The following is a 27,239-nucleotide window of genomic DNA, read 5'->3' on the forward strand; positions in this document are numbered from 1 at the left end:
AGCAGTCAACTTTTTCTGAAGTTTATGGGAATGAAAGGAAATTTAATACTGTTCAAAAGAGAGATTTAAAGTTGCATCATGTGAAAACAATTGGAGAAGTTTAATCCTGAGGTCTTGGGTTATTTGGTAACTTACATGACCATTCGTCAGCCTGCAAAGGATGAAGTTGGCTTTGCCTCTGTTAACAGTTGGCCCCTGTTCTGGAGTGGCACTGCGATGCCAAAGGAGCAAATACAAGAAACATTGGTTTTATAGACCACGATTAACTCTTTTCTTCTTTGTGCTTTTCAGCTCAAACCCTTCCTGCTCGTCTCCTCCGGGCTGCCAGCACCGATCTCCCAGCACTCTCAGCAACTCGTGCTGACAAGCTCTTTGTGTACAAGGGACTGCAGAGCTCCACAGTTTCTTAGTTTGAAAATGCTGAATACGTACCCAATATTTGACCTTTACCTCTCAAACTGCTTCAGGGCTCATTCGTTTCTTTGTACGTGGAATAAAAACAATGGGACTCTGGGAAGTAACTCAATACTTTGTGTTTTGTTATATTTCTTGGGTATTACTTATGCTAAAAGACGTCCATTAAAACATGCTTTATATTTGTATTAGTTTCTACGTGTTATACAGAACTAAAAATCCATGGGGCTTTATATGTATAAGAATTAGAGATGTTTTCCAGATAACTCTACCACAATCCCCACCCTTTGCAAATCTCTTACTGCTGAGAAAATGCTCTCAAAAGGTGCTTCCTCCCCAGCATCCTGTCTGTCTCCTACCGCTGCCAGTCACCTCCTCTCTGGTTTCAGCATCCCACCACTGCCTTTGGTGACCGCTCAAGGTCTCTCGTGACCTGGATTTAAAATCATGCCAAACTTTATTAATGGGAAAAAAATGAAGGGCGTCAAAATAAAGAAAGCTTGTTCTTGAAAACTTGTTTCTTATGTTTTTACATGCTGCTCTGTAGTATTTAATCCCACAACAAGATTAACTTTTAAGAAGATCTCTGGGGTTTGCGTTGGTCTCGCTGCTCTGCAGCAGGCAGGAGTGCTGGAGCTCAGGGAACGAGAGCTGGGACATAGCACAGAGAAACCCCCTTGCTTCTCCTTCTGGACTAAACATTCCTGGTTGCCCAGCAGTGCCTGGCTGTCCCCATGCAGTTTTTGTCTGTGTTCTGAGCGGGGTGAGTGCCGAGCTGCTGCTGTGGGGATGCTGCACACTGGCAGGGCACAGGGCTGCCATACAACCCGACAAGACGTGGCTTAGCGCATGCTGCTTGGGCTAGCAGTGCCTGACAAGCTCTTTCCTTTTGATTCTCAGAGGTTTTCATTTAGAAGTTGCTTACACTAGTTGTAACAATTTGGCTTTGCATATATTTTTTCCAGGCAGTGCTTCATTACTTCAGCTCCTTGCAGCATGTCCGTACAGACAATCAGTGAAGTGCAGCGCTGAGGCATTCCCATATGCTATTGCTGCTACAAACACTGCAGTTGCTATGGAAGGTATTCTTTGCTTCAAGTTATCCATACGTATTACAACATCTTTTAACAGGACAAACCCACACAGCTCGGGTTGTATGGCCCAAACTCCTGGTGGGAGCTGCTGCTGGGCTCTGTTTCTGTGGGCACTATGGAGGATGTTATAAAACCAGCTGTTGTCTGCAAGCTTACCTGATCATACAGCAACTCCTCAATCACACGAGCTGGAGCCATACAAAGGGAATTTCAGTTGATGCTGAAAACACAGGCAAATGGAAAGGTGCAGATGGTGAAGGGAGATACTGATCTGGAAGTCTGTGCTCCTGTACCACAAAAGAGAAAAACCCAGAAGGGAAAAACGAGAAGGGAAAAAATATTATGCATGGAGATGATGGAACGTTGGGAAACTGAAGGAGAAGGAAAAAAAGAAGAAGTTGGATACAAAGGAGGGAAAAAAAGACAGATGGAAAGAAAGTCTAGAAGTTAAGGTGGACAAAAGATCCAGTGACACTGAGCTACAAAATCACAGTGCACCACTGTGCAGGAATCAGTGCACGGTGGGAGGAATCTCCAGCACCTCCCTGCATCAGAAAAGCAACTCCTATGCAATACCCTGGGGTTATGTGCTCTTCAGCATTGGCTCACCTGGCCAAGGCAGAAAAAATCAGTTGCCTATTATTTATTCTGTTCCTTCTTTCTGCCACAGAAGGAGTTTAACAGCCACCCATCAGAGCAGTCAGCCACTCTGTGGGCTTCCAGGCCAGTATGGAAAATTGAATAATGCAGCTCAGCTGCTTTTAATGAGACATTAACAACAATCAGTTCAAAGCAGAACACACAATAGCTGCTTAAAAATTGCCTTTGATTCCCTCTATGATAGAGAGCTTACCAGTACTTGAAACTGTGAATGCCCAGTTCCGTTTCTGCTGCTTTTTAATTTGCATGGATCCATTCCATCTCTTCTTGTTTCTTTTTTTTTTTTTCATTTGTTTGTGAAAGCAGAAGAACAAAATCCTACATTGCCAGTGCTGACCTAAATGTTTTCAGCAGTGAATGCTTGAGGTGGTGCCAGAAGCTCTGCTGTCCCACCTGTTGCTGGGAGCTGGGCACTAATCAACAGCCCTGCCCACGTATTGCTTTGCAATACAGTAAACAGTAAACTGCTTCAATTTACAGTAAGCTTCTTCCACTCGAAGTAACAAGCACAGAAAACAGAAAGTTTATCTTGAAATTACAGACAACTTTGCTTTAAGAGCACTGCCCTGATTGCACAAGCCAGCCTGCCAAATTGTGCATGCCCTGCAGCTCTGGGCTCCCCCGCTCTACATCCCAGAACCAGCAGCGTGTTCCCTGCACCCACAGTTGGGCAGGAGCAGAGCACAGTTTGGGGCTGTCCTCAGGGCTCTCGTTACACGCAGACTTTAATATCACACACACAGCTAAAAGCTGGCAGCTCGTGTCTGGCATCACATTACTACCAACAGAGCAAGTTATGAACCCAACCCTAACTCAAACCCAAGGCCGAGCTCACTCTAACCCAAACGCAAAGCCTAATAAGTCTAACCCCTACCCTAACTCCCTCATGCACTGTGACATTCCCCAAACATCAACCCAGGCGGCTCTGTCTGTGTTCTGCCACGTTTCTTTCTGCCTCATCCCTGAATTCAAGTCTTGAAACCATGTTTTTAAAGCTGCAAACAACACCAGTGATGCCCAGCAGTGTTGTGCTCCTGTAAGCTCCCCAATCCACACCCCACCTGCTCCATGCCCGCTGACCACATCCCTCAGTGCCACAGCCCCAGTGTCACCTAGAAGAGGCGCAGAGAGGTGGGGTGGCTGCCCAGGGCTTCAGGAGATCAGGCTGCAGAGCTCTGAGCAGCGAGGTGCAGGAGGTGACAGCCACGTGCTGCCCATTCAGGAGTTCAGCTCTTGATTTCAGGAAGCGTTTGGGGATCGCTGGTAACTGAGTTTTCAGTTTGAACACTGAAAAAGCAGAATGTCAAAAATAAGTTTGAATAGGTGGTTATAGCACAGGCTGAATGCTGTCATCCCAGATTAGAAATCAGCCCTTAAGCTAAGCACTGTGACTTTTCTACTCTCCATATAACCCAGAGCCTGTCTCCATGAAAGCAAGTTTAATCAGCAGGATGCTCAAAGCTGAGCGCTGACCTGCACAGGGAACACTCGCCTCTGCAGTCTGGTAGGAGCTCGTGTGCTCCTGGCTAAGCCCAGCAGGGCCTGGGGGGCCATTTAGCAACCTTACAAACTCTGATGTAACTTTCAGAGTAACACGTACTAATCAACTGCTTGAGCCTATGCTGCATATAACTGATGCTTTCACTTTGCCTTGTTTCTTTGTAAAAGGCAGTGCTTATGTTGAAAGGTATAGGAACCAGAAAAGACCATCATTTAAATATATATATAATTCCTGTGCCACCCAAGCAGTCGGAATCTCACAATCAGTTCCTATTTCTTACAAAAGGAAAAATACCTCTGAGCTGCTGCTGAGCCACATGAGAACCCCAGCACCGCTGAAAAATTGCATTCTTTCATTCTGTGCCATAGGGTGTAAGAGCTGAGCATCTGACCTACTGCCGTCATAGAAAGTCTTCTTTGAGGCTGGCTCTAATTACAGAGCATTTTAACGCTTTTATCTTTGGGCTGCACTGGGACAGGGTGGATTTGTAGCCTCTGTCTCCTGTTTCATTCGGTTTTGCATAGTCAGGAGAAGACACAAAACCCTTCTCTCTCTTTCCCCTTTCTCTTTCAGGACTAACGCACAGCATTAGCACAGCCACAACCAGACGTCAGCAGCGTGTTCTGCCCAGGGAGGGGACACCAGTGACTGCTCACATCTGTGCACAAAGCTGAGGACAGCGGCTCTCTGTGGGGATCCCACGTGGCCCCGAGCAGCAGGCAGAGCACTGTGCCTCATTTCAGCAGCAGCTGCCTCCAGCACTCCATCCCACACTGATCAGCTTCGTTCTGGCTCCGGCTGCACCTTGCTTGTGGCCCAACCCACAGCCCAAGCCTTGCTGTGCCGGGAACCGACTGAGCCACCCTTAATGGGAGCAGTGGGGTGGGTTGTGGCTGTGGGAGGTGGATGGCACCACGAAGGGACGCCCACAGCCGGTAATTCCATGCCAGAAACAACACAAACGCTCTGCTTGTGAACTTCCTAAACTCCTCCGCTCCCCTCCAGCTTTCCCATTCTCCAAGGAGCAGTGCACAAACACAGAGTGGAATGGTACAGAGCTCTGCAGCTTCACTGCGACACAGCACTGCCTCTCTTTGCCCATTCATCCCCTCCAAAAAGCATCGTTTCTGACTTTTCTTTCCGCTGTAGGCGCAGGAGGTTCACAGGAGTGACTCAAGGAGCCCTTTGCAGGGAGCTGCACACCAACACACAGCACATCTGGCTGTCACCCTGCGCCACCAATCATTGCTCTGAAACTTGAACTCCTTCTGGTGTCCACACATCATCCTGTGCCCCTCACCTCCACGCAGCACCAGCTCCTTAGCCTTGCTGTTAACTTACCTTCCTCCTCCTCACCCACACGGCCCTGCTCCTCCCCAGCCCCAGCTCAGGTTTGCTGGCCCCAATCCTCCCAGATCCAATTTTTTTTGTTACAGGGGCAGCGAGGCACTGGCACAAGGTGCCCAGAGAGGTGGTGGGTTCGCCATTCACCAATCCCAGCAGAACAAACCATCATCCCAAGTGCCAGAGTGACGCTGCCACCGCTGCACCCAGCTTCTGGCTCCAAGGCTGAGACAAGAAACCTGAGATCTGGTGCTTCTTTCCACTCCTGGGAGGACTTCCACTCCTTGAATGTCTTGCTTTTTGCTTGAGATGTATTTTCGTTTCTGTGCGGTGGAGACTACATGTAGAAATCAGATACTGCCTTATGTGAAGTTGGGATAAAGATTAAAAAACACATACAACTGGTGAGACATCTGGATCTGATTGGGCTCCTCTGGGACAGCAGCCTACAGCTTGAGCCTGAAGAGAAGCAAAGAGAGCAGTGGTAATTTTTCATGCAAATACTCAGAAGCTCGGAGGGGCTGAGGCTCTGCAAACACCTCCATTGCCCAGTGAGAGCAGCATGGGCTGAGCACACTGCTCTGCTGCTGCAGGCAGCCGCAGCCTTGGAAGCAATGCACCGTAATGCAGCCCCAGGGCAAAAGTGAACTTCCAGAGAAAATGATGAATAACAAAACCTGGTAGCTTCAGGTGAGGGTCTCCCTTGGAGCTAAGTGAGTTATCCTAGCAATTGGCCTTCGTTTGCTGTGTGCTCACAGTGAGCTTGCTGGCACTTGGGCTGAGAGCTGCGTGCTGCTCAGCGAGCCAGGGGGGCAACGTGCTCTGCTTTAGGGGAAGGAGCAAAGCTGTGAGAGCACAGGAAGCTTTGTGCCTGGCCCTGGAGATGTTACACACTGCCGAAGCCCCAAGGAATGGGCTTTCATTCACTTGCCCAGAACGTGGCTGTGTCGGGAGGAGCACACATGCCACAGATAATACTGCTCCACTGCTCCCCCCAAATGGCACACCGGCCTCTCTGTGTCAGCAGTGCACACAGCACCAGGTCACCCCAGTCTGTGCCACCAGGAGGACGTGACCCGGCTTCCAATGGGCTCTGAGAGGTGAAGATGTCCACACAAAGTACAAATGCATTATCTGCAACTGCAGCTTGTTTTGAGAGTCACGCTGGACTGAAGCTCTACGACGCAAATGTAAATTCTCCTTTTGTCTCTCAGAGCATTTTATAATCACTGATTTACATTGTTTTCAAGTTACTAGCTGGCTGAGAGATCAAATATTTCCACACCATATTTGTCCCTCCAGAAGCTGTCAAGTAGATTTAGGCTTTGAGTGCTCAGAAGCCAGGCAATTCCTGGATTAATTTGGGCACTGGCAAACCCATTCCTTTAGCAACAAGTCCCAGCAGTGCCTGCACTAATGATTCCTGACGTGGAGTGGAAGCAGCATCCTTCATTAAAGACCCAGTGCTTCATTCACACAATGACAAACCTCCACTGCAGATTAAAAGGGAAGAGTACAGGGCAGCTGCAGACATGGGACATTTTTACACAGCCCAGCTCTCAGGGAAGAAAGACATCTATCACAAGAGTGAAATCAGTATTTGCCAGTACACATGTTAGAAAATAGCTCAAAAGGAGATTTCCCAGCAGCAATTTGCTTGAACAGAAAAAGGGGCAGACAAGCCCCATGTGCGCTCTACTAGGGGAAGGCAACGGAACAGAGATGTGACAGCAGAGTGAAACACAGCAGGTTTCAGTTCTGTGTCACCTGTGCTCCTCTGCCATCCTGGCAGGGGCTGGCCTGAAGTGACCCAGGAGGCACTCCAGGGGGTTACATGTGGCCAGTGCCACCCAGAGAAGGCTCAAGGCAGTGACTGCCAAACAAAAGGCATTTCCTCTCCAGACCCAGCCAGGCATCTTTCTGACAGAGGGGAATCAAAGTCCCAAACAGCACCATGCTCACACCTTGGACTCAGCCTGGATTGCACAGGCCCCCCTCTGACACCTTTCTGTGCATGAGGGTACAAGCAATGAGCGTGGGCTGGACCACACTGAACTTCCCTTTCACACACAAATCAGGTCCGATCCAGTGTTTTTTCCTTTTCTTCTCTGAATGCAAAAGCCACAGCATTTCTTTCCTTGTGCTTCATTAAGTGACAGGCATTCCCACCAGCACACAGCTGCTGAGGACCAGAGCTCCAGCAGCAGGGCTCAGGCACACCATGAGCAGCAGCAAGGCTGGGGAGGCTTAGGTTTTAACTTGTCCTGACTCAAAACAGATGGCTCCCCCATCCGTGGAGGCCAGGCTGGATGGGGCCCTGGGCAAGCCTCTTGGCCCCATGGCAGAGGTTGGAACTGGGTGGGCTTTAAGGTCCCTTCCAACCCAAACCAGTCTGTGATTCCATGAAAACAGCTCTGCCAGCAAAGCTGCCAGCATGGATTTAGCAGAAGGTCTGTTTGTCAGAAGAGACACCTCACCTCTGTACAGAAGACGAGATAAAGAGCTTTTTGTCAGCACATCTGCATCAACTTCAGAAGTTTTGCTGGCAGCATTTGCGCAGAGGGCAAAGGTGGGATGCTTCACATTCCTGGAAAACAGAGCCATTCCCTCAGGCCTGCCCAGGGACCCAGCCTGAATTTCAGCTGTGTGGGCAGCGTTCCCTGCACCGTGCAGTCCAGCCAGGGCTTGGGTGACAAAGGCACACAAAGCAAAAGAGGGAAAACCCCCTAACATCACTCCCACCGATGCAACTAATTCTATCAACACCATTTAACAGCCTAAAGAAAGGGGAGATTGAGCTGGGTTTACCTGCTCAATGCCCTGTGCTGGAGGGCATTACGTTGGTGGCTGAGGGCAACACAAGCACACCTCAATTCTCCCCAGCACGATGGCAGCAGGCCAGGATGGGAGCAGGACCCAGCTCAGCATGGAGAGGACAGCCCCAGCACGAGGGCAGGGAGCTGCACTGACACTCAGCAGCTACAGCTGTTTCCAAAGTCACCTCCTCCATGCCCTTGAAAAAGACTTAGCACATCAATGCACGCAACTGTGATCATTCCAAGGATCTTGCCATTCTACCAAACAACCTCATCAAAACTGTCCTTTGGTCTTCAAAAGATCACGGTGCAAGAAAATAAAAGAATGCTGAACAGTAATTGTAGCTCATACCACTTTAATATCCTGCAATGACTGTTACTGCTTATTTCTTGAGGAGGTTGTGTTGTGGTTTTTTTCTTATACAGATAGCAAGGCAAATAGAGAGCAATGTACATAATTTGTTTTGAAAGGGAAAAAATCCACGCGAGTGAAAAATACTCAGTATTAATGCGTGTCCATTGCTTACTGAGAGACATCAAATTTTAAAGACAACATATTAACAAGGGTAAAGTGCGCTTCTTTTCCAGGAAAGTGTCCAAGAGAGGGAATACATTCATCAGTAATTCAGGGAGTTGGGTTCTTTGTTATTTCTAGAGCCTTTTGTTTAAGCAAAGGAAAAAGAAGTACATATGCTAACCCAACAGGCTGAGCTAACGAGCACCATACCGACGTGCCAGCAGTGCTGTGTGACGCAGAAAAGCAGCACAGCAGTGTGCACACAAAGTGTTGACAGGAGCTGGTTTTTATTGTCTATCTGTAGCGGGCAGTGTTCTTAAATACACAGATAAAATTAATATTCCTTTTATAGCGACAGACCCGACAATAAAAGAGGCGACGGGCTGGCTTCTTTCCCTTGGTGCCAGGATGAGCCTTTATGTTATAACAGTGGGACCGGTGCGGCCGGTTCTTTCATGAAGCTGTGAGAGTTTCAGTGCAATAGAAATAAGAGGAGCCAGCATGACCTGCAAGAGGGGAGAGATGGCTCAGGACCGGGGCAGAGCACCACGCGCAGCCTGCGTGCATCGCCTCCACCTCCCACATTCTTTATGTCTTTGACAAAAACAGCAAGCTGTGCACAAAGAGTTCTATTTGCTGGGGATAGAAAACGAGGATTCTTTCAGTATTAGGTGATGCACAGAAATGAGCTCGTCCTATCCCTAGTGAAGCAACGTTTTGCCCAGAAGGTCAGTTCAGGTTGGAAAGCGTCCTTCCACACCTGGAATCAGCCGCAGATGTAACGTAAACAGGAAAACTAATGCATGACTGCAAAAGCAGCTGTGAGAGATTCTGAATAAGTAATGCTTGTTCCACACAGAGCTTTTTTAAAAGCTATTTACACTGGGATTGAAGATATCAAAGCCCTTCCTTCCAAAACACCCAGCGCACAGCTCTAAGCAAAGCAGTACTAAGCAAAGATCCATGCTTTTCAGTAAGGCTGCGAACCAGTGGTGCCATGCCTCAGATTTAACACCTACCTGTGGGTCTTGGTGGATCTTCTTAGCATCCTTCTCATAGCTGTCGATGTAGAGCCGCACGGTTGCTCCAGCGCTGCCAGTGCCGCTCAGCCGGAAGATGATGCGAGAGCCATCGGAGAAGATGAGCCGCAAGCCCTGGGGAGAGAGGAGCAGAGCTGCTCAGCCACGTGCCCCTCGGGTACCCAGGCACGGTCTGGGTACAGCCTGGCCCTGCTCCCAGCAGCCTTCCCTCTCCTAGCATCCCCTCCCCATCCCTTCACAAAGGCCAAGATCCCGCTGGCCAAAGCAGGGGAGAAAAACCTTTTCCAAGGGTCAGATGCACTCCTTGACTTCAGAGAAAGGGCCAGATGCAGTGAACAAAGATGCCCCATATTCAGCACTCATCTCTCAGAGGCCACAGCCACCCCAGGCAGCACTGTGCCCACCTGGTTTCTGGAGACGCTTCCATCCACGGGATCGTGGTACTCAAAGTTATCAGCTTTCTCAACCGTGTAGACTTTGTCACCAGCTGATAACTGCTTCCCCACAAAGGAGCGGTCAAACATCACAGCCTCCAAATCCTTCATCATTTTACCAGCTGCGTCTGCATCCACCTCCTCATAGTCGTATCTACAACAGCAGAAACAAAGATTAGGAAGGTGTGTAATTAGCAGCAGTGTTCTGCAATGTCCTTGTTTAACAACGCTGTGATCAGCCCCATGTTTTCTACTCATACCGGAGACAAGGACCAGAAGAAAGGAGAGGGTACATGCAGCAGTGTATGAGCACAACACAAATCTGTGGGATACACAGCAACCTACCTCAGATACATCTAAAATTGAGACAGACGCAGGGCCAGACTCCAACAACACTGACTGCAAAGCATTTATTCTGATAGGATCTCAACAGGCTCCTCGTGATAACAGATCTGCCTGAGCACCTCAGTGTGTCCCCACAGCAAAGCAAAGGTGTGATCCCAGCACATGATAACACCCAGTGCCAGCTTTGATCTAGCTAATGTAAGTAAGAGAAGCAGAAAGTGCAGCAGCTCCAATGTGTGCACAGATCAGGACCCGAGACTCCACTCTGATTGCCAGTGTGATTTGCACTGCTTTTATTTGCCCAGCTAGCCAGACACAGCATGCACAGGCTTGCTAGCTGCCTCCCCCTCCACCTAGCTTTCTAAGCAGACATCTCTCTGGTGCTTGCAGACTATCTTTTTATACTAGATTTTGGCACTTCTTCCACAGCTTTAAATGCCTTAGATGTATGCTGGCTTTGTGGTATGGAAAAAAAAAAAAAGTTCTTACATTCAGCAATTGAAGACAGAAATTTCATGTAGGTCTTCCAAAGTGAAAGATTTCTACCCTAATACTCTCACTCCAGATAGCATCCCCTCTTCTGCTCATGTGCAGGTCAGTTCTCCTTTTTCATCTCCTGTGTCTATAGTAGTTAAAATAAGAGTATTTTGGAACTGGACAGAAATTCAACCAGGTAAATAATTGCCTAGGAGCTGGGTGCCCATTCAGTGAGGCGAAGTCATCGCTCAAGATATTACAAAATAATTTGTAAGACGTAAACTAAAGAAGCATACTGTTCTAAAGTAGGAAAAATTCTTACCCTAACCCTAAATTCAAGGAAAGATCTCCATTAAATCAATAATTAAAAAAAACCCTACTATCAGATAGATGTAAGAAGAATTGCACAACCTTCGCCAAGTTTGATAATGAATAGACTGTATTCAGAGCAACAAATTCTAACCTGGACATCATGAAAGGTTAAGATGAATACCCACAGCTTTATTGGACTCACAGAAGCTGCACAAACTAGCCAGGGAGCTTCAAACACTGCAACACCTCAGAAAAAAGCATGTGCAACAAGGCAGAAACTGCTGTGGTAGCAAGGCTGGTGCTCAGGTTGTTGAGCTCCTTCCTAAGGGCTCATCCTTGGTTGGCCACAGGGCAGAGGGAAGGACGAGGTGCCTGGAGCACTTCCTCACCTGGTGAAGAAGTTCCTGCCATACTTATGCCAGTGATCCTTCATGATGTCCTCCACGCTCTGCTTGCGGGCAGCCAGGATGGACAGCCAGGCCAGGACTGCCCAGAGCCCATCCTTCTCACGGATGTGGTCGGAGCCTGCAGAGAACCACAGCACAGACACGTTATGTTGTCCTCCTGCCAGACCAGAGCCTGTGCACAGCTCTGCTTCACCTCCGCTCTTCCACCAAGCTGGCAGTAGTACAGCCCCACAAATGGAAAGCATTTCACAAGCAGGATGCTCGTGTGTTGTTAAAGCAGTTCAAGATATCATCTGCTTTCAGCTATAGCCCAAATAAAACACTCAGTTCCCTTTAAAACATACTCATTGCTCACAGATCCTTCATTCTGTTCCCAAGGAAGCAATGGGGAATGTGCACTAAAAAGGTCATGGAACTAACTAACTAAATAAATAAATAAATAAGCAAATGCAAAGGAGCAGCTCAAGAGCTACCATCAGCCTCTCTGAGCAGCTGTCACACACTGTGCCAAATCAGTACACCCTGATGGTGCAGGCGGTGGCTGAGCACCAAGAGAAATGCCAGCCCTCGCTGAGGAAGCCAAACCCTAACGGCTCCAAGACTGCAGGGTGCTGGGGAGCACAGCAGCCACAGGGGCAGCAGCACGAGGACTTCATTCACACAAGGAGATCGATTCATCCCAGCCTCAAATACCAGAGTTAAATGTGGGATCCAACAGCAGCCAGAGCAGACCCAACCCAGCCTCCATCTTCCTGACTGGTTAGCTCAGTGCTAGGCTCAATGCACAGCTTCTGGGTTTTATCCTTTGGGCTCTGGAAAACATGCAGGCTAGTATTACCAAAACCCCAAGGAGCCAGGGCACACCTGCCAATGGGGGGAGTTGGCCAGAGCCACCATTTCACCCCCCAGAAAATCAGCTGGGGCCACGAGGTGCGAGACACAAACCCCACATTGTGGATGCGGTGGTAAATTATCCTCACAGCCCTGCACAGCTGAGAGCTGCACAGAGGTGATGGAGAGGAATGCTAAATAAACAGAAGTCCCATGTGATGTATCAACTTATTGCTGGAATAAAACACCCCAGAAAACAAGCAGGAATTCTGTCACGTCGCATTACTCTAATTGCTGCTGGACCCTGGTCCCGCCGGGTCGCAGTTTGTTTCAATTTTTACTGGGTCTCTTTGGCTGCTCCTTCACCTTGCTCCCATTCAGCACTCACACTGTCAGACTCCAAACAACTCCTCATTAAATTGCTATCGAACAACCTCCCTCACCCCATTTCATTCTTTAAAGGGCCTCTGCCAGACAGACAAACGCCCTCTGCATTGCAGGGAGCCCAGCACAGGCTGCCCCGGCCCTTGCCCAGTGTTCCCCCAACAACGACCCCAGCGTGCAGCCCTGGCGTGATGCAGCACAGCCAAAACATCGAGCCTCCCTCTCAGCCCCACTGCAAGTGGTTTCAGTCACTTTTATTGGCAATGTAGTCACCTACCTATCATAGGCTGGAGGGAAACCATGAGCTCACTGCACATGCGACAGAAGATGGAAGCAATTTCAGAGAGTTGCTCGTTAGAGCCCAGCTCCTATCAGCAGCTCCATGAATCATTTGCTGCTGTTGTTTGTATTTTCTAAATGCTGAGCCACTCTCATCAGCTAAAGGCCGCGACATAAACTTAACGCATGCTGAAATCATTCAGGGCTAAACTCCAGAATCCTCCTATGCTCACAATTACCCTCAAGTTATCTTTACAGAGATACCAAAGTTATCCAAAACTCCCCTTTCCTTCCAGACTGAGGCCTAGTTCTGTTTATTAGAATAGCATCTGCCTGCAAAAGTTCTGCCCCAGTGACTTCTTCAGCCTCACGGCAACCAGCTTTCAGCTAGTCTGCAGTGCCATGTCCTCAGCTACCAAAAAGCTCAGGTGGTAACACTTTGTGACAGAGATCCACAAAGCACTTCATGTCTGGTATTTGCAGCCACTCCTGCTCCATGAAACACCTTAAAGCAGGCTAAAATATGATCTCCCCAAGCCCTGCACCTCTGGCTGCCCCTGAGCACTACACACAATGGAAGAACAAGATCTTAAGGACAACCCAGGCCAGACAAAGCCCAGAACAGTGGCACGGTGGGCAGACGCCACGAGGCAACCAGGCTGCAGCCTAGCAGCCACACAGCACCGCACGTTGCAGGCACGGTGCAGAGCCTGCACCAATAGCAGCCATGCATCACGCTGCACCTCTGGTAAATTCCTAAAGATGCTCGCTTTGTTTCTCAGTAACCCAATAACTCGCTCCGACTGTTCAAAGGCAAGTGTTAATTTAAACTTTATAAATCATACCTTGTTTTTAGAACAGGAAAATGAGGGCCCTATTAAGCTCGGAGATTTAATAGTGACCTGAAACCTCCCCTAATAAAACTGCATGCTCCAAACCATATTTCTTACCAGAAATGAAAACATTTAGAAGGTTTTCCTGGCCACCAAGAGTTGAAAAATACATTTAACGTTGCACTTAATCCCCATAGACTCAATGACCGGGCTAGTAAAGAGGCCCTTAGACTTCCTGCATATCTCCTTATGCATTCTGGAAAGAGAACGAGCTTTTACCTGACAGAACTCTGAGCACTGTGTATGCTTTCACCAGGGATTCTTTTGCCTGACAGAACTCTGAGCGCTGTGTATGCTTTCACTAGGGATGCTTGTAAGCTTTTTTGTTAAATGATTTTAGAAGTATTAACCTCACGTGAAAGATAAACCCCAAGTAGGCCAGCACAGTAAAGAACTACGAAGAGGACTAGTGCCTCCGTTAGTGAGATCAGGAACACCCACTTACCAGTACCAAAACTTTCCTCTCCACACAGAGACAGTTTGTTTGCATCCATCAAGTTTCCAAAGAACTTCCAGCCAGTAGGAGTCTCATACAAAGCAATCTTTGTCGCGTGGGCCACCCTTAGAAGGCAAGAAGGCTACGTCACACACAGCTGGGCTTAGTGCACCCATGTGAAACACTGCAGCAAGAGCCCCAGCAGTTACCACACATCTCCTGAGGGGTAACACTAAAAGCAGATCGTGTCTCTGCTTTATTAAGAGTTGCTCTTTGTACAGCAGTGCAGCGTTTTATCCTGGTGTTACCTTCTGGGAGGTTGTTGGGAAGAAGAACAACTAAAGATAAATATATATATGTATATACAGCTCTTCTAAATTGATTTGCAGTTGTAGATGTCAAAGCATTTCACAAATAGATTATCAGATTAAAATTAAAATTTAAAAAACACAAAGTGGGGAGGGGAGAGGGGGCGGACCGCATCCATACAGACAAAAGAGAGCCAAGAGCAGAACCCAGCTCTGCCATGCCCTCAAACCGAATTTAATGCGTTACGTTTCAGTGACCCCAGAACTCTCCCCACTATGGACACGTGTCAGACACAGAAAAAGGACAGCTGCTGCCTTGTGAGGGCACTGTGCAGAGGTAGGTGCTACCTGTCGAGAGCCCCGCTGGTGGGCATGCTGCGGGCAAAGCCACGGACCCCGGTCTGCTGGAAGTAAGGGATACTGAGAATGTTGGCAGCGATGACAGCAACGGAGTCAGAGGGGTTCACAAAGAAGCCGTGCTTGCCAAGAATCATGTTGCGGTCCTGACGAAGGCAAGAGAAACATAACCTTTAGAGCCATTTAAATACAGTTTGGACTTCGCTATTTACACGTTAGTCAACTACTGCCAACAGTTGTGATCTGCATCGAGTGGTTCTCATCCATGTGCAGCTAAGAAGGGAGAGGAGAAAAAAGCCTTCACATCCATCCTCCTCAGCCAACATCCTCCCTTCTCCATCAGTGGCAAAAAGATGAACACAGAGCAGCCCATTTACCCCATCTCCATCAAAGGCAGCTCCAAAGTCGTACTCTCCTGTCTTCATGGTCTGGACCAGATCAGCAGCGTAGGTCAGGTTGGGGTCGGGATGGTGGCCACCGAAGTCCTCCAGCGGGGTGCAGTTCACAGCAGAGTTTGCTGGTGCTCCCAGCTCCTCACACAGGATCTTCTTCACATAAGGGCCCACAACTGCCATAGGAAAATGTGGGAAGGAAGGAATCAAGCACAGGGTAAAGGACACCTCAAGTACACTGAGTTATCAGAATGACAAGAAGACAAAGTGCATGTCTGATTCACAGCAATCCAGCAGCACAGCAGGACTTATTGCTCTCAAACATCAGTAACAAAAAAGTGAGGAAAAGCCTTCTCTGGGAAGTAGGAGGCAGAACCCTACAGACCAGCAGAGCCAAGCCCACCCATACCTCCATGCATTGCATCAATGCGAATCTTGAGGTGGTTTTTCCCCGAAAGCAGTTCCTTTAACGCATTGAAGTCAAAGATGTTCCTCAGCATACTTGCATAAGCTTCTACAGAATCCACAATTTCCACTGGGAAAAAAACAAAAAAACAGAGAGAAACTAACTCTGACAATCTGAACTCTATGCAGAAAAGCAATTTCAGTACGCGAGCCACTGTGCTGACAGTCCTCAGTGCAAAGGGCCAGGGCTCAGCACAGAGCCTTTAAACATCCCATAGAATCATTTCACAAAGATGATGATAATATTCCTGTATTAAGAAACATTTGGTTATGGGCTGCCACTGCTAATGGGATTACAGACCAAACAGACCAACAAAATCCTGAAGACAAACATCTTCCCCAGTTCTCTGCTAGTCACAGCCCCCAGACACAGCCTCAGCTGCCCAGATACCCTTTGAGAAGTTTCCATTCCACTCCAGTTATGTGTAGAGTGGGATTAGAGGGAACAAAAATGCATATAAAAACAGACTTCCATTCTCCACCAACGTCAGCATGAATTGTGCACCTGACAGCCTTAAAATTTGCACCTTTGCAACTAATGGGACGAGTGAACGGAAACAATACAATTAAAATATCTAGACAAGGTGAGATGAAGGCAAAAAATAAAATAAATATATCCATGATGACCAGGACAGATATTCTTGCTTGGATTATCCAATAGATGAGAAGGGAAGGTCAAGACCACATGCCCTTCAAAGCACCAAGCGTCCCTGTCCTACGGAGGCCCATGCCAGCTTCACCTGAAAGGAAACTTCTGAAGGGGAAGAGCAGTCATTTACCTGTAAAGGGTTTAAATTTGTTCTCCAAATCAAACTGCTGTTTTCCAATGGTACCCAGGTCCACCTTGAGATCCGGGCAGATTGCATACTCTTCAATTTTTTTGCTAATTTGGAAAATTTTGTCTGTGATTCCTTCTGGAGCAGGACCTACAAGATATAATGGGCGAGGGGAAGAAGTTAAAGAAACAGAGCGTGAGGAAAGAGCAATGCAGAGGCAGATCAGCAGGCCTGGGGCTCGGAATGCCTTGCTGGGAGAGAATATCAGTGAGCAGACTGATCACTGTGGATGTGGTCTCAAGCAAGCTGCTCTAGGTGTCACTGCTGGAGCAGGGGTTGGACCAGATGGAGCTAGAGGTCCCTGCCACCTTTAACCACACCAATTCCATGTTCAGGGAAACCCACTGCTCAGGCCACTCACTGAATTTCTGTGATGTTAAAACAATTAAATTGGGTTCTTTGTTGCCAACACAAGGCAAGTCAAGCAGAAACTAAGCAAACAAGAATCAACTAAGCAACTTTACCTCCATTGGCCGTATTGAATTTAATCCCAAAATCTCCATTGGGCCCACCAGGATTGTGGCTTGCTGTCAGAATGATGCCACCGATGGCTTTGATTTTCCTGATGATGCAGGACACTGCTGGGGTGGAGAGAATGCCGTGCTGCCCGATGACCAAACGGCCAATCTGAAAATCAAAGGGCAAAACAAACTACTTTGAGACTCAAATTCTGAATACAGCCAAAGCACCAAACACCCCAACACCAACAGGTGAAGCAGGGCCTCGTCAGGGGCACCTGGATGGCAGAGGTCCTGAAGCAAACATTTTGAACCTGAGAGGCTGCAAGCTCTCTGCTATGTAACTAGAAGATCAGCATCTGACCCTGCTCTGTCATGCCTTTTTAGCATTCTCATTTATGAGCACTGGAAATGGCATCCTGCACTGAAGAGCAGAGCTTTCCAGAGGCATCTAAACGAAACAAAAAAAAACCTTTGCCTGTGGTCTCGAACACTGCTTTCAAAAGACACAATGGGACTGAGAGAAGCCAAAGCAAAACAAAAGTCGATCATCATCACTGCTCCCATGGGACCACATGCAGATTCTCTTACTCTCAGCGGGTAACGCACCTCCCTCCCATAAATTTGGTAATATCACTGAGATTAAATCCAGAGCAACGTGCTAAGCAGCACAAGGTAATCAAGATTCAGTTGCTGGGGTCCACGTAGTAAAACTGAAGATAAATGTTTTTCTAGGAGAACATGCCCCTCACCATAGCCCCCAAATGAGGTGATAGAGATTTAAAAATACACCAGACCACTCTCCATCAGCCAAGGAGATTAGACTGTGAATACAGCTGAGAAAAGAGGAGGAATTTCATTCAAAGGCAAGAGGAACCAGAAGACAAAAGCCAGCCTGCCCAGCCTGAATCCCCCATGCGGTGCTAAGCTGGCTCTGTGGGATGGCTGCCATTCCTGGCTGTGGCACTGCTGGGCGCTAAGCCCCACAGCTGCCAGGCAAGTAGGAAGCTGAGACGCCCAGTCTCCAGCAAGCCATGGGCACAGACCTGAAACAGCAGCTTAGAAACCCAGTGTGAGGCATGAGAGCCCTTCTACCAGCTGGTCAGGGTACTGCTGCCTTTACAGCGCCAACTACCTAGATCACAGGATGCATTGTGCCATACGTCGAATTTGCAGCAGCCTGATCTACGTGGGTTTGGCTTTCTCTTTGCTTCATGCTTTGTTTCAGCAGCAAGGGCCTCCCACGGGTCCCCTCCGCACCCCAATGACACAGACTGATGCTCCTGATGTTCTTCACCCCCAAAACCGTGCTTTCCACACTTGGCACAGGGAGCGCACTCAGTGCTGCTCAGAAATCCTGCTGATCCCACATCTGCAGAGGTGACAGCACCTGTCTCTGCCACATGCTGACAGACACTTCTGCACATCCAAACTACGACATGCATGCCCTCCCTTGTGGCTTTTTATAGTGGAACACATCCTCAGACTCATCCCTCCTACTCTACAGAGCAAGATTAGCACAGAACTGATTAACAAAGTCACACGCTTTAGCCAGACTACTTAAAAATAACTAACAAAAGATACCAAACTCAACAGCAAAACTTGTTTTCAGCCAGGCACAGGACACAATGCTGGAAAGAAACACAACAGAGAAGTCTCAACTGATGCAGATCAGCTTAATCTCATCTTCACCAACAGGAAACCTGCCCTGGTGTGGAGAAGCCCAGGCAGCAGGCCTGGCTCTTGCTTTGTGCACGTCTTCCAGCTCTTTGACTCAGCCCATACACTGACTTAAGAGGAACACATTAATTTGCAATGCCAGAGGATTTTTCTTTTCCAGCTGGAATACATTTTGATTTAGAAAAATATATCTCTCTCTCTTCTTATTCAATTGCTTATTACAAATCACCCTGTTGTGATCGGATAAGCTTTCCTGTCAAACACATTCCCATAAGCCAGATCTCTCAGTGTAAAGTTTTGCTCTGCATTAGGAAACACAGAACAGACAGCAAAGCCTTTTCTTCTTCAAAAGCAACAGGAAACACAGATACAGCCCCAGTGCCCAAGAGCACTGCGGTGCTTGAGCCATGCTCTGCTGCAAACAGCCCTGGCTCACCGGCTTCCCACACAACCAGAAATCACTGTACAGGTTTCCACCCAGTGCTAGCTTTCTTTTAACAGTAATTAACAGTCATTTCAGTATGATTTTCCATTGAAATGTTTTCTGTTAGCAATTGAGTAAAATCTATGGGAAAATTCAATCTCCCACTGACTACTTTGTTTTGGTTTTCTGCATTTATCAGCTATACAACCATAGGAATTTAGTCATCTAGCATTTACCAACCCCGTTGGCAGCAGCCATTTGGACTATCAGTTCCACTGCAGCCTTATTAAGGTACCTTCCATCACCTCCAACTACCATAGAAGATCCTTGTCGATCTCTGAGGTCTATGGAGAAAAATATACTCTGGATAAAGTTCTGCAAATAGTTCATTTTGGATTCAAAATAATAGGTCTTCTTCCGTAATCCGCTGGTTCCTGGTTTCTGATCATTGTAAGGAGCTGTTGGCACAGTCAGCAGAGGCAGAGGACCAGCTTCCATGTTCTTTCTTCAAATAAATGCATTTAAGAAGTAAACTACGATTAAATACAGAAGAAAAAGAATAATTTTTTTTAAAATGTATCAGTCTTGACACCAGCAATGGCACACCTACTGGACAGAAGCTCAGCAGAGTTGCTGAGCACCCAAAAATAGCTCCTTGAACGTTGAGCTGAACACGGCTCCTGTAACTGAAGATGTTTCTCTGCACTTGCCGTGGAGGATCAATGTCACGAAGAACACACGACCCCACGCTGCTCTCCCAGCACTCAGCAAAAGGTGATTTCTGCCTCCTTCTCCACCTTGTGCTCCCTCCAGGCACGGCCCTTCACCATTCTGTGCTATCACCGCCGGCGCCGTCCGTCCGCCTGCCCTCCGTCCGCAGCTCAGCACCGGCTCACGCACACCGATGCGCTGCACAGCGTTTTTGCCAGCCCAGCAGATCTGCGTGGCCCTGGAGGAAAAGCCTCCCGCGGGCACGGCAGCATTTTGCAGCCTCCAGCAAGCTAAAGGTCACTCTTAAAATGGAAGGCAACGGATCTGTTACCCACACTTTGCTTACACGAGTCCCACTCTGACATCCTGACAGCTCCGGCGCCAGCTACCCCCAAATAACGGGACATCGTCTGCAGTGCACAACCAGCCTCTGCTTAACTAAGAGAAATCCATTAGCAGCCAGAACACTGCTAAAGCGATGCTTTCAACTGAATACCAGCACGAGTCCTACCCTGGGCACTGTGCATGACAAAAGTTATTAGAAAAAAAACCCAGGCTTTCAAATTAGAACACAGCTTACGACAAAGTAATTAATTTTGGAAAAGCTTGCACCCACCAGAGATCCAAATTCAAGCAGCTATTGAGGCATCACCTCCCTCAGCCTCAAATGCTGGATTGAAACCGTGGTTTCCCTTTTAATGACACTTAGAGTCCTCTGTCCAAGCTGCTGGCAGAATTCACAGATATTTCTGGATAACGAAGGACCCTACACTTCCTAATGACTCATTTTGTTCCATACTTAAGGAGGGGAGGAGAAAAGGAGTTGTGTACACAGCTGAACTGTGACGCTTTGTGGGGGCTCCCACAGAACTGTTTCCTGACTGTTTGGCTCCAAACACTGACAGATTTTCTTACGACAATCTTTACTTTATTCCAACAGCAAGACTGCCTGTGCCATGCAGCCAGCAACCATCCATGTGTGTATTACCCGTATGTCTTCGTGCTGTTCCAGCATCCTGCAGCTGCAGCGCCTCCATTTCCATGCAAAGGCTGAGGTTTCCCTCTAGTGGTGCAGAAAACAAAGCCCAGCTCCCAGAACGAGCCCTCCTGGCAGGGAAAAGCCTGTGAGCACTTTCCCCCAGCCAAACTCTTTGTGCCACAAAATGCCAGGCACACCTCCTCCTCCACGAGCGGATACCCACACATTAGCTGGATGAGGAGCTAATGAAGTTTGCACTTGTGGAGCAGAGGAACCAAACTCAGCATAGGGAGCAAGGTGATAAGTCACTTGCCATGCTAAGATACACAAAAAGAAATGCATTACTTCAAACAAAACACAGAATCCAGCTGTGAGGCAGTACATGCAAAGCACAGGGACAGAAGTGGCCTATCTGTGGAGCTTGCCTTTGGAGCACTCACCCAATCCCAGGGTTTTCCTGCAACACCTACGTCACTGCTTGGGACAAACTACAACACCAGCAATGGGTCAGCCAGGACTGTTAGGCCGGTGTCTGCATGCTTACCAGGAGACCCAGAAGGGTAAAAGACTCAAGAGGCAGACCTCAGCCCTGGGGAGGGAAAGGCTCATTCGATTCATCACCTGGGAGCCTTTGCTCGGACACCCTCAATCACTTACAGGATGGAAAGGAATTCAGCAGGTCCTCTGAACCCTCCCCAAAGCTGGTGTGGGATCACACATCCCCTAGGCACCCTTCAGAAAGCCCCTGCAGCTTGTTCTTGAAATCTCTGTGTCCAGGTGTGGCGCCAGAGCAGTCAGAAGCTTCTTCCTGCAGTCTGTCCTACCTCTCTCTCCACGCAGCTTAAGCCCTCCTGAGCTGTCAGAGAACAAACCAATCATAATCCTCCTTCTGACACTTTCTTGCACATCACAATAATCCTTTAACACAGAGGCTCACAGTATCCTCTCTCTTCTACAGGAAATAATCCCAATTTCCCAATTTCCTTAGCTTTCCCTTGTGGTCACACTTTATAAGTCTCCAATTCCATGTTTCCCCTCCAAACAGCCAACCTGCCAGAGCAGAGCCATCTGCTCACATAGGTTCCCATTCACTTTTGGCACGCAAAAGCAGAGTCAAAGCTATGAACTATTGACTTTGGTTAATGATAAAAAGACAAACAAGACTATTTTGAGAGAACCTGAATTTCAACAAAACATCAGAGCATGCAACTCCTGGACTTGGTGTTGCTGCCCCATCTCCTGTCCCCATATGAGCTGTGACACCACCTTCTCTCATCCCACTCAATCTTGTACATGACATCAAGAAAGAAAAAGAGGGGGAGGAGGGGACACACACACAGCGCAAAAGCCAAAAAGGATATTTTGCAGTTATTTCACGGCTTTCCTTTAGAACAGAAAAGACATTTCCCTAACTCCTTCCTGCCCCCTTCCTGCATTGCTCCATAATTACACTGCACCCCAATGAGGACCAGGAGAGCAGCCAGGTGGGTGGCAAAAAGCAGATATGTGAGTAAGGAGCTCTGCAGAGCTAGAGATAGAGTTATCACCTGCAGGGCTACTCTGGACTCCACAGAAGGCTCCAGGTTTGCCACGCAGATAGGGGCTGATCCCCTTTGCCACAATAGGAGCACGTAGCAACAATCACGATTGAGAAACCTTCCATCCAAAGGTCAGCTCCCTGCAGCATGCCCACACCTGCCTGTGGCAACCAGCTGCCCTTCCCCTGCTGCAAACAACAGCACGCTTCCCATCCGTGGGATAGGATAGGGCAGTACCCCACAGCAGGCACCACGTTCCTGCAAGACTTCTTTTCCTGGGTTTCACTTACAGCAACACTATCCGAAAATGTCAGAATGGTGTTTGCTTTTCTGGACAATTGCAGGACACAGCCAACAGTTTTGTGACCTATTCTCATCCTCAGTTCTGCAGAGCTGATGCTTCATATGTCAGCAGCTCGAACTATGGCTGTAAATGTACAGATAGCATCCACATTTTGATTCCTTTTGCCCCTTTAGCTTTTCTCCTTCTTAGGACAATTCTTTTTATTTCTGTGACATATTTCAGTTCATCATTTGAAGTGTTAATCACTCCACTGATTGGTTCAGAGAGAAGCATGAGGAAAGAACACAAACCCATGGAATATATCTCTTGTTCCTGGTGGAGCACAGCCATAAGACACAGAGGTAGTGCCCCTTAAGTTCAGCTCCCTACCCCAAGCTTTACCAGGACAAAGGCATCAGGCTCTGTAGGATCCTTACCAGCACAGCCACAGCCAAGGTGTCTGCTTATGGCCACAGTTGCAGGAGATTACTGTTAAGCCCCTGTTAGTATGGATTTCAACTCTCTGTCTGCAGGATTTGCAAAGATTAACTCAAAGCACCCTAATTCTTCCCTTCAGCTGGAATTTCTGGAGTCATTCCAAAAAGGCACTGAGCTCAGACAGCGTCGTCACTGCCTTGACAGCCTTCAACTTAAAATCCAGGTAGGAGAAACAAGTGAGAGCAAGATGGGGGCTGCAGCGACAGAAAGGGAACTGTGGCAGAAGAACACAAAGGAAATGAAGCAGAGCTACCAAATTAAGCAAATAAAGAGCTTGGTTCCCCTGACATAACTGAGTTGGGGAGAAAGCTTAACAGCAGCCAAGTCAGGAAACCAAACTTTGCAGGGTAGTGAGCAGTATTTCTAGTATAGCACTGTTTATCCTGCAGGAGTGAAACAAATCCAGGTTAGAGTTCAGCATGCAAAGCACTGCCCAGCATTCAAAACACCTTCAAGCAATTCTCAGCACTTTGAAATCTCACTTTTGCAAAGGAACGAGGGCACAATAAACTTGTTAAGTAGCAGGTGATAACATTAGTGAACCACCCTGCTGCTGGGTATGTGATGTGATAGAGATTTACAACCTCAGTTCTGTAACTCGTGCACACTTTTGACTTAAAGCTATAGCACAGCCACAGTTCTACCCTGGCAGGTGATGACAAAAAGAGGTTTTAAGCTTTATTCATGTAATTAAGAAGTCAGGCTTACTAAATGGGAATAACACAAAGGAAACCTGGCACAACAGACCAAAACAAAGCAGGAGGCTACGCTGGATGCCAACTGAGAATGGCAAAAACAACACTGCCTATGTTAGTTTGCTTTTATAAACACAACCTTATAAATAGGATAAACACTTCTTAACCACAGAAGTGCAAACTGAGTTGATGCTATTCCAACACCAGCATTTCGGTGAATGGTAACTGTTCCAGATGGAAACAAAACTAGAACTCTCTTCAGCATCCTTACTCTTTACTTTGTGAAACTAACAACCATGAACTGTGGTTCTCAGGTTTCCCCTGTGGCACCTGAAGGACCACTCCACCACACCGCATCTTAAAGCCACTTTAAGCACTGATGCCATCACCTCTTTCTCCCGTAGGACCAGAAATAGTGCTGTCCAGCGCTTGCTTTGGCACAAGTTGTGGGTTGGCTGCTGAGAGAAGCAGAAGCATCCCCATACAACACACCTTGGTGATCAGAAACAGGCAGAGCAGCTGTCAGAAAGGGCAGTAAGCCCAGATTTATCTCCATATTTCTTTACTTTCTGCAGACAAAGCAGTGCAGCACAGCGACCTGTGGCATTTTCTCGACATGCCTCACTATTTCTCACCACGAGATGCCTGAGCCTTGCACTGAGACCTGGCTGCTGGCACCAGGAGAACCCCCAAGCCCAGAAAGAAGGATGAGCTACTGCTGTGCAAGAAAGCACACTGCACACAGGTGGCAGCAGATTCCTGAGAACTTGGGGTTTCTTACACAGAATAGCTCACCTTTCTCTTGGAAGGGTGGCTGACCACCAGTTACCTCACATTTATTCTGTTGAAACAGGATATGCGTAGGCTTGTACTCAACTGCACTGCAGTAGCTATCAGGGAACCAGCATTCCTAATTAGAGAGAAACCAGGAAGCAAGCAAGCATCCCCCAGTTATTCCAAAACAGGACAGCAAATATATAGAAACTTATTAAAAATGGGCATTTTGCATTTAATAAAGAAACTCTCCATCCACCTCATCTCTGGCAGTTCTGGCATTCTTAAGTTTGGCAATGCCACACTTGTGTTTTACTAAGGCCCATGCAATTCAACTCAGCCAGCAACTGTATCGAGCTTCTTTAGGCTCTGCATTTTGGAGAGCACGTCATGGTACCTCCTCCTGGTTGCTAATTTACATTTACATCTACATCTACTGTAAACTTATTAAACAGTCCTTACCACTCTTTCTGTTTTGCCACAAGGGCAGAAAGAACCTGCATCAGGAGTTGGCTAATAGAGAAGCAGAGAATCAATACAGTTGGAAAAGCTCTGTAAAGTAGGAAAAACTGTAATGTCACCAACCTGATCCCACTCCACCCCCACTGCCCACGTCCCTCAGTGCCACATCCCCATGGCTCTGAACACCCTCAGAGATGGTGACCCCCAGCCCTGGGCAGCTGTGCAGTGCTGAGTGCTCTTGGATAAGAGTTTTCTCCTAACATCCAATCTGACTCTCCTGTGGCACAATGTGAGGCCATCGCTTCTCATCCTATCAAGTTTTGCTTGAAAAAGCCTAGCATCCTGTCCCATGGCCACAGCTACTTGCTTGCTTTATAAATTAATGATTCAGAATGAAAAGCTTGTCAAGTAATATTTCTCACTCCATACACCAGCATCTTGGCTCTTAACCCAAATATTCATTCACTCTTTTCTCTCTCTGCTTCCTGTTTCCTTTCTTGCCTTTCCAGAAGGTTTTTCTCACTTTAGAGGCAATTCTCTCCTAGCACCCTGAACCAGTTGGGTAGAAACACTGCAAAGCAAATGCCCACCAGCCAGCAGACCCAGGACCTGCTCTGCAGAGCTCAGTGCTGCGATGCTGCACATACGTGAGCACCAGCACGATGCGAGAGGAGGGCCATGAGCAATTAGCACTCAGTTCCAGCCCGGTGCACCTTCAGCCCCTTGCTTGCTGCTGGAACTGAGGTACAGAGTGCAGAACTGCCTGGAAGGCTGCCACAGCCCACCAGGGTGAGAGCCTAAACAAACCAAGGCTTTGTCCCAGTGAACAGACCTCCCAGTCAGCTTATTCACGGGCATCCAAGGTGCTGTCAGGCTGCATGTTTCAGCTCCAACTCTCCTTAGAATAAATAAATAGAACTGTGGCTGTGCCTTTCCCAACAGGAAAGCCTGTAGCATCCATCACTCACAGGTGCACCCGGCAAAGCTGGTGCTCAGGGACATGGGACAGACACCTAATGCTGACCAGTCACCATGCATCACTGAAAGCAAACTTCTATGTGGTCCAAGAAGGCAGTTATGTGCTTCTTTGTGCCATAAGGAAGTAGCGATCTCACACTTTGTCGTGTTCCCCTTCAGCCTAATAACTACAGATCTGATTATTGCTGGGAAATTGAAGCAGGTAATTGTTAGGTTCCATCCTAATGCCTGACCCTAACCACTCAGCATCTTCTCCTAGCCCTGCAAGGAGGCAATCCTGCTGCTGACAAGCAGGAGCCAGGTGGCCCAGGAGAGGATGGCATTCTCCACTTGCAGAAGGCCAAGGGGAAGGAAAGGCCTCACTCTCCAACCCAGCTCCAGCCCAGCTGTCCCTGCTGGGCTAGCCCCAGGCTGACCAAGTGCTGTGACACAGGTAAACCCACGCAGCTGTGCTCTCAGCAGCACAGGGAGGCACCCCACTGCCCACCCAGCACAACTCACCAGCAGTGTATGCTGCTGGGTACAAAACACAGCTCTGGCCCACAGTAACTGCACAGTAACCAGCACTGAGTCAAAGCCTCTCCAAGCTCTGTTCTCCTAGATCACAGAATGGTTGGATTAGAGGGGAACTTAAAGCCCCCACCAGCTCTGGCTGCCCAGGGCCCACCCACGGCCTCAGGCACCTCCAGGTACGGGGCACCCACAGTTCTGGAAGCAGAGCTGCCCTCTGAGCGGAGAACTTCCTCCCCACACCTGACCTCCTTCAGTCGGAAGCCATTCCCCCCGGCCCGAGACCGTCTGCCCGCGCGTTCCGAAGGCTCACGAAGCCGCAGGTAACGCTGTCACCGCATTTCCTGCCCCGCGGGCCCGAGGCCACGCCGAGAGCCGCCCCGGCCCCGCGTACCCCGTTGGCGGCGGCGATGCGGACGATGATCTGAATGGCGTCCTTCATGTAGAAGCGGCCGTCGCCCCCCACCACCAGCGTGGCCTCTTGCCGCTCTCCCGGCGGCACGGTGGCCAGGATGCTCTGGATGAAGTTCTCGGCGTAGTGGGCATTGTTTTGAAAAACGGTGACGCGTTTGCGCAGCCCGCTGGTGCCGGGTTTCTGGTCGGCGTACGCCTTGGTTTTCACCGTCTCGATGTGCACCATGGCCGGCCCGGGATGCGAGTTCCGGGCGCGGCGGCGGCGGGCGCGGGGGGAGCCGGGGGAGCCGGCC

At 48.4% G+C, this 27,239-nt stretch overlaps 2 protein-coding genes across 3 annotated transcripts; both read right to left on the bottom strand.

The window, feature by feature from the left end:
- Nucleotides 1-518: 518 nt before the first annotated feature.
- Nucleotides 519-8,641, bottom strand: LOC125693053 (uncharacterized). Its single transcript, XM_048944456.1, has 4 exons — nt 7,491-8,641; nt 5,413-5,472; nt 3,281-3,455; nt 519-1,795 (listed from the first exon to the last, which is right to left on the bottom strand). The coding sequence occupies exons 1-4, from the start codon at nt 7,780-7,782 to the stop codon at nt 1,684-1,686; spliced, it is 639 nt and encodes a 212-aa protein (XP_048800413.1). The 5' UTR covers nt 7,783-8,641; the 3' UTR covers nt 519-1,683.
- On the bottom strand, nt 8,617-27,236 carry PGM1 (phosphoglucomutase 1). 2 transcript variants are annotated; one of them, XM_048944455.1, is made up of 11 exons: nt 26,927-27,236; nt 17,007-17,169; nt 16,486-16,632; nt 15,651-15,776; nt 15,227-15,417; nt 14,841-14,995; nt 14,194-14,309; nt 11,344-11,479; nt 9,791-9,974; nt 9,366-9,500; nt 8,617-8,852 (listed from the first exon to the last, which is right to left on the bottom strand). In XM_048944455.1, the coding sequence occupies exons 1-11, from the start codon at nt 27,170-27,172 to the stop codon at nt 8,763-8,765; spliced, it is 1,689 nt and encodes a 562-aa protein (XP_048800412.1). In that variant the 5' UTR covers nt 27,173-27,236; the 3' UTR covers nt 8,617-8,762. The 2 variants fall into 2 exon arrangements, with proteins under 2 accessions (XP_048800412.1, XP_048800411.1); XM_048944454.1 differs by lacking the exon at nt 26,927-27,236 and adding an exon at nt 19,345-20,072.
- Nucleotides 27,237-27,239: the final 3 nt, after the last annotated feature.

The sequence above is a fragment of the Lagopus muta genome, chromosome 5 (assembly GCF_023343835.1).
Source record: "Lagopus muta isolate bLagMut1 chromosome 5, bLagMut1 primary, whole genome shotgun sequence".
In the NCBI taxonomy this organism is placed as follows: Eukaryota; Metazoa; Chordata; class Aves; order Galliformes; family Phasianidae; genus Lagopus; species Lagopus muta.